This window comes from Phalacrocorax aristotelis, chromosome 1 (genome assembly GCF_949628215.1).
Source record: "Phalacrocorax aristotelis chromosome 1, bGulAri2.1, whole genome shotgun sequence".
NCBI classification, from domain to species: Eukaryota; Metazoa; Chordata; class Aves; order Suliformes; family Phalacrocoracidae; genus Phalacrocorax; species Phalacrocorax aristotelis.
Window position 1 is genome coordinate 27,418,921 of NC_134276.1, and position 11,709 is coordinate 27,430,629.

At 46.7% G+C, this 11,709-nt stretch overlaps 1 protein-coding gene across 1 annotated transcript; it reads left to right on the top strand.

The window, feature by feature from the left end:
• Positions 1 to 4,378: 4,378 nt before the first annotated feature.
• On the top strand, positions 4,379 to 10,866 carry CCNA1 (cyclin A1). Its single transcript, XM_075085315.1, has 9 exons — positions 4,379 to 4,535; positions 4,752 to 4,897; positions 6,100 to 6,343; positions 6,569 to 6,690; positions 7,395 to 7,618; positions 8,243 to 8,447; positions 9,360 to 9,473; positions 10,141 to 10,274; positions 10,602 to 10,866. The coding sequence occupies exons 2-9, from the start codon at positions 4,769 to 4,771 to the stop codon at positions 10,651 to 10,653; spliced, it is 1,224 nt and encodes a 407-aa protein (XP_074941416.1). The 5' UTR covers positions 4,379 to 4,535; positions 4,752 to 4,768; the 3' UTR covers positions 10,654 to 10,866.
• The last annotated feature ends 843 nt before the right edge of the window (positions 10,867 to 11,709 follow it).

The window sequence follows — 11,709 nt, forward strand, 5'->3', positions numbered from 1 at the left end:
GGGCAGAGGTGAGATTATTTTTATAAGCTACAGGCAGTTTTCACAAACAGCATTTACCTATCTGAAAACATGTACTTGCATAATATCTCATCTGTCTCTGTATCATACACAGATGTTTTTACTGACAATAAATAAATAAAAAAAAACCCAGCTCTGGCACTGCCAAAGGAAGGTCCCTTGAAAGAACAGCTGATACTTTAAATGTCGACAATGAATAGGATAACGTTTTTAAAATTATAAAAAATTAAACAGCACTTAAAATTATTAAGGCATGGAGTGCTAGGCCTAGAGAGACAAGGGATGGTACCACCCCCACTGCCTTCCTGATGCTGGTACCTCAGTCTCATAATTCCTTTTTTCCTGGACCTACAGTCCATGGAGCTGTCTAGAAACCCAGCTCAGAGAACTGACCCTCTGGCGACCACACTGTGTTGCTGTTGCGGCTATGTTACCTTTCAGGCGGACTAGGTCCTTGGTTTGTCTTACACCCACACAGATCCTTGTGCCGGGGAAGTGTGGCAGCAGCAGTGAGTGGCGGGAGCGGGGCAGTCCTCGTCGCTTAATGCAAACGGGCGCGCAACCAGGGTGGCAGGGACATAAATGTCTTTGGGGACCTGAGCCCCAGAACCATCATCTCATCGATGTCCTCAGGGAGAGCAGGGAGTTATCGTAGGAGAGCTGTCACATGGCAGGGGCAAATGCAAATGCAGGTCAGAGGGACAGAAGGTTACGCTGTACTTCTGTGTTCTTCTTTCTTTCATGCTATCTCTAAACCCCAGGTTTGCACTAGAAAGTCTTCACTTTTGCACGCTTCTTTAAATATATTCACGTGAAGTTTTAATTTCTGGAAAAAACAGTCTAGCTGCCAGCCTTTGAAATTAAGTATCAGCTTAAGTGGAACTTTAAATAATCTTTATCCTATTTTTTTGATTGGATTACTAATTAATATTGAAAAAATCCTGTGCTATGATATGTGTAGAATCTATAGCAGTCTAAGAAGGTGGATATTATTCAGAATAATTTCTAAATGTGTGACTGTTCCACATCTTAATGTAGGTTTTCCATTTTAATGACATTTTTAAACAAAAGGCATTTGAAATTTGTACATTTTATGAGTGAAAAAAGCCCAGTCTCACACTTTTTAGCAATAAAGGAAAAAAACCAGGATTTTTCCATCAAAGCAAAAATTTTCTTTCTTTAAATTACAACTTAGCAATGTTTTTCTAATTCAGGAGTATCAGGACTCTGATTTCAACCTCTGATTTTGGTCTTTCAGAAGAACAGAAGTTGTATATTTGAGAGTAAAATGGTCAGCTCTAAGCAAGGGTTCTGGATTTTAGAAGAGCAAACTTCAGCTCACTCAGGGTTCAGCAGGGAGGGATTCGATGGGAAGCTTCCATGGAAGAGAAAGGAGCTAGTGAGTGCTGGGAATTCTTCAAGAACTCTCTATTGGAAGCACAAAGCCAATTTATCCCCTACAAAGGAAAGGTAAGTAAGCGGAGCAAGAGGCCCCCTTGACTTAACCATGACCTCCTGGGTCTACTCAAATCCAAAAGGGAAGCATACCAGAGATGGAGAAGTGGAGGATTATCCGTTGAGAGCTACAAGGGCATTGCCAGAGTGTGCAGAGATGCAGTTAGAAAAGCAAAAGCCCAGCTTGAATGGAAACTGGCCATAGATGTCAAAAATCACAAGAAAGGTTTTTTCAGGTATGTCAACCACAAGAAGAAAAGGAAGGAAAACATAGGCCCACTGTTAAATAGAATAGGAGAGTCAGTCACCAACGATGCTGCAAAAGCAAAGGTCCTCAACACTTTCTGCACCTCTGTCTTTACCAACATTGTAGGGACCCAGGCTTTGGGAATGAAATTTACAGTTGATCCAAACATAGACCCACCATCAGTGAAGGAAGAGTTAGTACATGAATTATTACAGGAGCTTGACCCCCACAAATCAATGGGCCCTGATGCCATCCACCCGAGGGTGTTGAGAGAGCTGGCTGACATCATTGCAAGGCCACTCTCCATAATCTTTGAGAAGTCATGGAGAATGGGGATGTCCCAGAGGACTGGAGGAAGGCAAATGTTACCCCTATCTACAAGAAAGGCTCGAGGGAGGATCCGGGTAACTATAGGCCCATCAGCCTGACTTCAACCCCTGGGAAAGTTATGGAACGAATCCTCCTGGGGGCCATCACAAGTCAAATGAAGCACGTGATTGGGAAAAGCCAACATGGCTTCACTAAGGGCAGATTGTGCTTGACAAACCTGGTGGCCTTCTATGACAAAGTGACCTGCTTGGCTGACATGGGGCGAGTGGTGGACATTGTCTACCTGGACTTCTCCAAGGCTTTTGATATGGTCCCCCATGGCCACCTCCTGGAGAAATTAATGTGTTATGGCCACACCTGGAGTACAGTTCTGGCCCCTGCTATACAAAAAGGATGTGGACAGGCTGGAAGGGGTCCAGAGGAGGGCCACCAAGATGATCAAGGGACTGGGAAACCTGCCATATGAGGATAGGCTGGGAGAGCTGGGTTTGTTCAGCCTTGAGAAAAGGAGGCTCAGAGGGGATCTCATCACCATGCACCAGCACTTAAGGTGTAGCTACAAAGAAGATGGAGACTCCCTTTTTACACGGAGTCACATGTTGAGGACAAGGGTGAATGGACACAAGTTGCTCTTGGAGAGATTCCGATTGGACACCAGAGGGAAATTTTTCACAGTGAGGACAGTCACCCATTGGAATAATCTCTGCAGGGAAGTGGTTGACTTGGCCACGTTGGACACCTTTAAGAGTCGTCTGGCCAGGGTGCTGGGCCATCTAGTCTGGACTGTGCTCTTCCCAGAAAGGTTGGACTAGATGATCCCTGAGGTCCCTTCCAGCCTGTGATTCTGTGATTCTGTGAAAATATAGAAAATAAGGGAATAACTCCTTCAACCTTGCTGCTGCAAAGATATGGAGATTCTCCCATCCAAAAGGAAAAGTAGTGTTACATGGCCAACCAATCAAACATGGGTAACAATTTTTTCCTTGAGATACACCACTTACCTCCTACAGTAAATTAATTGTTTTAGAAAAAAAGTCAATTCAAAAATAAACATAAGAAAAGTGGGAAGAAAAAATACAGCCTTTAATACATCCTGGATGACAAGAACTGTAAAACCAAATCTGGCATAAGACCCTGCTTGATGTGTCCAAATTTTGGCTCATAACTCCTACATGTCAATCTCACTGGAGAGCACGTCAAGAAGCACCACAACTGCCAAGGCATGGTCATTTTTGTCAGCAGTTTCTTTATGTTGCTCTTACAGATCTGCAGAAAAAGAAATCCGCATGTTTCCTATGCTGTCTCTTCTGGGGCATCACAATCCTGATATCTAACCTAAATCTCATGCTGAGGTTTAATCTCTCATACTTCTTGCTCTTTTGTCTTCACTGGGGACTTTCAGAGAACTCGTGTGCCACGAAGGCTGTACGCCTGTTTGTTCGTGCTATGACAGCCGTGGGCATGGTGACTCACGATCAGTCTGAGTTCACTATAACCTCCTGGTTCTTCTTCACAGAGCTGCTACCCACCTGGCTGCTCCCTGTCCTGCCTTTCTGCAGCTGGTGGCTCAGTCTGACTTTGCACTTGTGCTTCAGGAGGACCCTGCTTTTTCAGAGCATTCTTCCAGTTTGTCAGGATTATTTCTGCAATCTAATCTTGTTCCCCAGCACAGCCCCAGCCCTTCCTAGCACCATCGGTGGTGTTGTCCACAAATTTGGTAAGCATGCTCTCTGTGTCGTTATCCGCATCACTGGTGAAAATCTCTGATGGTGCTGAACAAACCACTGCTGAGTTCCTCCTACAAAGCTCTGCATTTCCGCTGTTGGCAGCTGAGAACTGCTGTTGCCATCAGTTTGTCCCCTTGCTTAGACTTTATGAGAGTGTCAGGAAAGTCAAATTCAGGCTTAAATCAACGAAAATCTCCTTTTGCTTGTTTTTTCCTTTATCAAAGAGGGTAGCCAAGTTCTTCTGACCTAAGCTGTTCCCATAAGGCTGCTGCTGTCGCTCCTACATCCTTTTCTTACGTCCTGGATGCGATGGAGCAGCAGCAGCCGGGGCGAGGTGGCGTTGGGGCGCTCGGTCTGGCCACTCGTTCCCGCGGGCGCCGTGTGGTGCGGGGCGGTGCGAGTCGGGGCGGTGCGGTGCGGTGCAGTACGGTGAGGTGCGGGGCGAGGCGAGTCGGGGCGCTGCGGGGCGGTGCGATGCGGATCGGTGCGGTGCGTGCCCCGCGCGGATCGGATCGGATAGGGTCGGGGCGGTGCGTGCCCTGCGCGGGGCGGTGCGGGTCGGGTCGGTGCGTGCCCTGCGCGGGGCGGTGCGGGGCAGCGGGGCCGGGCGGGCGGCTCCCGCCGGGGTCTCCATGACGACCCGCCGCCGCTTGGGTTGCCAGGGCGGCGGCGGCGGCGGCGCCGCCGGGGGTTGCGGCCCGGACTTCCAACTGGCCGCAGCCAACAGCCGCCGCCGCCTATATAGGGGCGGTGGACGGGTGGGTGGGCAACTTCCCTCCTTCCTTCCGTGGCGGTGTGTCCTCCGGGGCTGGCGGCGAGCGGGGCCGGGAAGCGCGCCCGCCTGCGGGGCGGGAGGGGCTGCCCCAGCCGTAACCAAATATCTGTGGCGGTTTGGGTTGTTGTTGTTTTTTTTTTAATTTCCCAACTTTATTTATCTTTTTTTTTTTTTTTCCCCCCCTCCCTTCCTCCGAAAGGTACCGACGTCGGGGCGATGCGCCGCATCGGAGAGAAGAGCCGGGGGGGCCGGCGGGAGCCCTGCCCCGCGGCCCACTGCGGCGGCGGCCGGGCCGTGCTGGGGGTGCTGGCGGAGAACGGGCAGCAGCGGCGGCCCGGCGGCCAGGTGAGCCCCCGCGACGGCGGCAGCCTCCCTCCCCGCCTCCGGAGGCACGCCGGGGACCTTTCCCTTCCCTCCCTTCTCCCCGGGGCTGCGGCCACAGCCGGGCTCCCCGGGAAGCCCCGGCCGCCCCGCGCCCCGGGTCTGGCCGCCTGCCACCGGCGTGAGCGGTGCGCCCACCCCCTCTCCAGGTCTGCGGGTAAAGGGCCGGGGGCGGCGGGGTCGGTGCTTGAATCGGGCTCCAGTTAATGAGCGGGAGTTTCCAGAGAAACCCGGCTGGTAGCCACTTGGTCCTCATCTACAGGCGCTTCCCCGTGGAAATGCTTTGAACAAATAATCCCTCTTGGAAGGAAGAGAGACTTTACTTGGGCACTTGGCCCCTAAAAGTGTAGGGGGTGGCTTAAGAAAATTCTCTCCTCTGATGCTTACCCAAAGGTCCCATTGCCATGTGGCTGGCTAAGCTCCCTTCAGGGTGACAGAGCCTTTGAGAAGCTAAAGTTCAGAGCAGGGTGTCTGTCTGCATTTCTGTTCACTATGCCCTCCAGGAGTTTGCAGGTGTGGTGGGGAAAAAGTTATTGTGCTGACTTTACAGGACCTAAAATAGCAGCGAACTCTCCTCAGCTGTGACTGTGTGGAGCCCCTAACTCAGCTGGTGGCTCACTGATACTAGATGATATGAAGCACTGTATCCCGATCACATGTTGTAGTCCTTGGGTTGTGGTGTGGTGCTTGAGCTCATAAGTTTTAACCTTGGTTTGTAACTCACATAAAATGCGTTCTTACAGGTGAAGTCCTTCATCATTCTGGGGCAACGGTGCCTGAGCACTTCCTTTTGTTACATCAACTTGCTGCACTTTAAAGCAGCTGCTCCTTGCCACAGCTGACTGCGGAGCAGGCCCTGTGCTTGCCAGCCCCATCAGAACCGAGCAGCACCCTCCCCTCATTTTCCTTGGTGGTGGGCACTGGAGATGGGGCTGCTACCCCAGTTCCTGACTTTGACAACACCCCGCTCTTTCTGTGAGGAGCCTGTTGCAGCAAGGCAGCAACAAGTGGTGCCTTGTAAGCACCAGCTGTAGCTGGTGATTTTTGCAGATAACATTTGTTATTGGTGTCTGTTAGGCAAGGAAGGTGATTTTCTTAAAGCAAGTGATACTGTTGCCTCCTTCCTGTGTTGCCCTCCCACAGCATTCCTGTGTGCTCTGTTTCAGGGTGCTGTTGTTAGCAGACGCTTCTCTGGCTCTGAAAACACCATCCCTGCATCTGGGAAAGATGAATTACCCAACAGCACGGTCAATACTGCATCAAAGCAAGGGTTTGCTATCTATGTAGATGAAGGAGAACAGAAAGAAAACTACAGCTGCCAAGTGGCTGAAGAGCTGGAATCAAGCTTGTGTGAACTGGATACTAGTGCAATGACATCCAGCATTCGCCTTCTGCTGGATCTGAGTACAGGTAACTCCTGTTACTGCTGAGGCGGTATCTACAGCACAATACACATAGGGTGGTTATGAATTGTGATGCTGGTAAGCTAGTGAGTAGCTTATGTTACAGTAAATAACACTTCAAGAGAACTTGGGCTGTGTCTTCATCAGGTACAACACTTCTGTGCTAGAAATAGCAGGAGAAGGTGAAGAGGCTAATTAAAAAACTGTCTTGATGGTTTCCTTTACCTGTTAGGGTCTCCTATGGTAGTGGACACATCCTTCCAGTCCCAGCCCAAGGATAACATGGAAGATGCTGTAACTCTGACTGTGAGAGAGTACGCAGAAGACATTCATCAGTACCTCCGAGAGGCTGAAGTGAGTGGCTTTTAACAAGCTTACAGATACTCAAGGTTGCTGTGATGGGCTGCGATAGTGCAAAGATGTGTGGCTGCCCCAGGATAACCCAAGGCTGCCCCTGAACTACAAAGGAGAGAAAGCAGGCAGAAAAAAGCTGTCTCTGAAGGCAGCATCTAGACAGCGATGAGATCTTTCAGGATTACTGTGCATCCCTGAAACTCCCTACCATTGGAGCATCTCTTGACTCTTTGGGATGAAGAAACCTTGCAGATGGGCATTGAATGGTGCAAAAATACTAAAGTGGTTGGATGTGATCTCACTGACAGCTCTCTTGCTAGAGTATCAATTTTTCCTGCCTTTCTGTATCAGAGCAGTAAAGTGCAGTCTCCCAACAGGAAGGGGCGGGGAAGGGGATTTGTTCATTTTCAGGTGTCTCTGAATGGCTCATGTGATTGATGACAAAGGCTGTCTGTAGTACCAGAGGTCTTTTACTATTCTACTAACACAGTAGCTGCTTTCTCTTCAGTGTAGAAATACTACTTTCTAGAGATGCTACTAGCTGCTAATTAATACTACTAGCACTATAACTGTAGCAATAAGTTGTTAGTAGTGGAACAGCTCATGCTCCTTTTGGTATAAGTATAAAGAATATTAATCAGTTCAGCCATCGATGGCTCTCTTCAGGTTGAGCATCCTGATTCTTCAACTCTTTCTCCAAGCAGGTAAGATTCAGGCCCAAGCCCTACTACATGAGGAAGCAACCAGATATCACAACAGGAATGCGTGCCATCTTGGTGGACTGGCTGGTGGAAGTAGCAGAAGAATATAATCTTCGGACAGAGACTTTGTACTTGGCGGTGAACTTCCTGGACAGGTTTCTCTCCTGCATGTCTGTTCTCAGAGGGAAGCTGCAGCTTGTAGGAACAGCAGCAATTCTTTTGGCTGCGTAAGTGTTTATCATCTTCTGAAATCTCAGTGAGCTAAAACTTATTTTTGGACTGAGTCTTTTAGTTTAATTTGAAGGACTGAAGCTTGCAGTGGTAGGTAGCTTTTTGTGATATCTCAAGATTAGCCATTTCACCTACTTTGGCACTAGCAAAATCAGATATTTGACATTTGCGATGTGAAGAACTATAGTGGGAAAACCTTGTAACCATAACAGCAGGAGCAAAACCACTACTGCATTAGGCTGCTAGCTTATAAGGCTGTAGTAGATTGACAATTGCAATGTTCAATTAGCCTTGAACTGTGTTAAGTAGGCAGCATAACCTAGGATTGCATGGGGTTTTGTCTGGAGTGCATTGTGTTACTGAGACTTTCTCTCTCTGAGAGCTTGCTATTAGTCAAGAGCTAATAATGAGTGTATTCCTGTCTAGACTGATGACTTGGAGTTCCTCTAAGCATCTTTGCCCAAATTTGGAACTAAGTTATTTCCTAGCCTGGAGGAAGGACTAAAATAAGAGCTCTACACAAATCCTAGTAGTGTCACATGCTCATCCTGATATAGGTCCAGCAGAAATCTTGCTTTTACCATAACTTTCAAGCTGACAAATGTGGCTTCCTTTTTCAGGAAATACGAAGAGATCTACCCGCCAGAAGTGGATGAATTTGTGTATATAACAGATGATACCTATACAAAGAGGCAGCTGCTAAAAATGGAACACCTGCTTCTCAAAGTGTTGGCTTTTGACCTAACAGCTCCAACCATCAACCAGTTCCTCCTTCAGTATATTCAGAGGCATGGAGTCTGTCTTAGGACAGAGAACTTTGCAAGGGTATGAATTATCCTCATTTAGGAATGAGGGGGGAGAACTGATCCTAAAAGCAGAACCACTTGCATTTCACTAAGTTATCTGAGCAGGTGGGTTGTACTATGCTCTATCAGAAGATATTCTTCTTATGCCAAGTCTTATCTGGAGCTGCAGCAGGCCTAAAATCGGATGTTTTGTAGCCTACTACCTTCAGTAGGCAGCTTGTGTGCTGAGACTTCTGGATAAAAGTCTCATGGAAATCCTAAGTTTGGCCTGTCTGTCTGGTCAGAGATAATACACTGAGTTGGCAGCTAGGTGGTGGGAATCTGGTTGTTTTTTCAACAGCGCCTGCATAGCAAGTCTGCCCTGCACGTGGTGGCACTACATATTGCTACACAGTGATACAGCACATGCCTGCATAAGTGTGTAGGCAACCCTGCTTAGAAACAGGTTTACCTAAGCTTATAGCAAAATGTCCAATCTGCTGGTTATCTGCAAAGGGTATAGAATTGTACAGTGACTATTCTGTAACAGAGCCCAAGTCCTGTTTCTTAGACCTGCCTGTTTATCCTTGATCTCCAAGTGAGGTCCACCTATCTTAACAAGAGCCTTGGAGGATGGGAAGAGTGTCTTATGTTTACAAAACATGATTTTTCTAAGTCTCTATCCATGAAATTACATCAGAGCTGATGATGGGACCAGAACTTCAAATTACAGTGTAGGTTGTTTAGACTTTGTCAAAGTGTGGTCCCCACTGAAACATGCCAAAGGTTCTTCTGCAAGATCAACAGGGCTGGAATGCTGTTTTACCAGACATGTAACTCATGGTTTTTTACATGAAACTGAGACCATCGACAACTTCCAAGGCATGCTGCGTTGGAGTGATTGTACAGTTAGGCTCATTCTCGTTGACAAACTTGTGGTTATTTTGTTCAGTATCTTGCAGAGCTGAGTCTCCTTGAAGCTGACCCTTTTCTGAAGTACCTTCCTTCACAAACTGCTGCAGCAGCCTACTGTCTAGCAAACTATACAGTGAACAGGTCTTTCTGGGTAAGAACAACTGCATGTTAATGAGTAGCTCAAGCATTTTATGTATTGTTATTCCTGCTGCTTCTTAGCCTAGTTATGTTGTTAGCAAAGTATGTTGTTACAGAGGCTGAAATCCTAAGATGAGTAGCTATTCCTGAGCTAATGGACTACTGGATAAATTAATATTAAAACATGAAATATCCTGCCTTTTCTCTGGAATGGGAGGGACCTTGCTGTCTTGCTTACTTACATCAAGTCTGTACTAAGGCCTTGTCAGTCTTCTAATCTCCAAAACTCCTCCCCAAATACAATTCAATGGCTTTCTGGGAGGGAGGGGAGAGCTGGATGTGTCCACCTGAGTGAGTGATTACACTGAGTGGCTGCTTTAATGCAAGCCTTAGTAGGCCTCTCAGCTGTGCATTGGAAGAATAGCAGGTAGCAGGATCCAGAAGAGATGTAACAGATGCCACCTGCGTAGAGCAGAAGGAGCTTCTTGTCTGAACTCCTGGCACTAAGGAAAGACCTGGAGTGAAACTGATGGCAGGATACTCTTGAATCCTTTTCAAGCCTAAAGAATCTAGAGTGAACACTGATGTAGTGAAAATGCTTTTTGCTTCTGTAGAAAAATGTATTTTCTAGATGAATGTTGCCTACAGTAGAGTAACACTGTTTTTTGTCCTTTGAGCAGCCAGAAACGCTTGCTGCATTCACTGGGTATTCATTAAGTGAGATAGTGCCTTGCCTGACTGATCTGCATAAAGCATGTCTCGACGCTCCTTATTGCCAACTGCAAGCGATTAAGGAGAAGTATAAGCGCTCTAAGTAAGTAACCAGGAAGCCAGTGGTCTGTGACTTGGAGGCTGTAAGTGCAGGATGACTCTGGTTTAGCAGCTTGGGCTTACAGCTGCTGTAGCTGACAAACAACTTATAGTGGTCAGCTTCCACTCCTGAAATGGAAGCCTCTATCAGCCTCTTGAGAGGAAAACTTTTCTGACCAGGAGAGTAGTTCATCCATAGGTATACAGGTGTACTGGATAATCATCCAGCAGAAAATTTATTCTTTTCTTTCCCAGTGTATTGCACAAGAAGGTGATATCTTTAAATTTGTCAGCTAAACTAATATCTTTAGTGACTGCATTTCTGTTCCAGGTACCTGCATGTGTCTCTTCTGGAGCCCCCAGCAGTTCTTCCTCTCCAATAGAGACACTGGATTCTGGACTTGAAGATTACTTTGTCCCAAACAGCAAAGCTGGTCTAACATTTCATAGAGCACTGTGGGTCATGTGTCTGTAATCATAGTGATCAGAATGGTTTTTAGCTAGTATTATTTAATTAGATGCCTTTTTTAAAAAAGGTAATAGACTATAACTCTTAATATAACTGACAGCACTTTTAATAAATGTATTACACTGTTCCTCTGTGAATCTTCTGACTCCAATTAATATCTACGGTAATAGTGAGTAGAAAGGGTTGTGTGGTGTTTTTGGTTTTTTGGGGTTTTTTGTTTTTTTCACAAAACTATTGTCAGCAGGGTTTTTAAGCTGTCTGGAGTGGATAAAGTGTGGCTTGAACCAACACAACCTAACATCGCCATAGACATGGGTGACTTGCTGCAGTATCTTATCTGTTTCTCCCTCTTCTATGGGACAACATCATGTGGTCATAATTTCCTACAACTTGTTTACTATATCACAGCAAAAACATCCAGATGCAAGTGGTCTATGAACTCTAAACTTGTGTGTAGAAGACCATCAACGTTGACATAAAAGTCAAAATTACCTTTATGGAGGTGAATAAGGGGGATTACTCTGCAGGGAGCTGGAGGAAGAGGAGATTGTGGCTGGCAGAGCCTTAGGAACACTTCAAACGCTGGTGGACAGACTTGCAGTGGAGAGCAATGCTGAAAGCTATGAGGTAGGAACAGTGGAGTTGAGCTAGATGGCTGCTGTCATACTTGTGGTATTGAGTAGTTTTATGGCATAGCTGTCTGAGATGACCTCTTCTGCCACTAAAGCACTGCTGAATGTGTGTGTTCTGCAGCCTCTAGAGAAACCTCACTCTTAGCATGAAGGAGGGGAGTGATGGGACAGGATTAGTTATTAACTATCTTATGTGGAGCTGCTACACTGTCTTGTTCCCCCCAGTTATTTGCTAGATAGCGTCTTTAACAAACAAAACACTACTTTGAGTACTTTTAAACACAATCCCTGTCCAGAGTGGTTAAAAAAAAATCAGTCATGTTGGTCAACATGTAGAG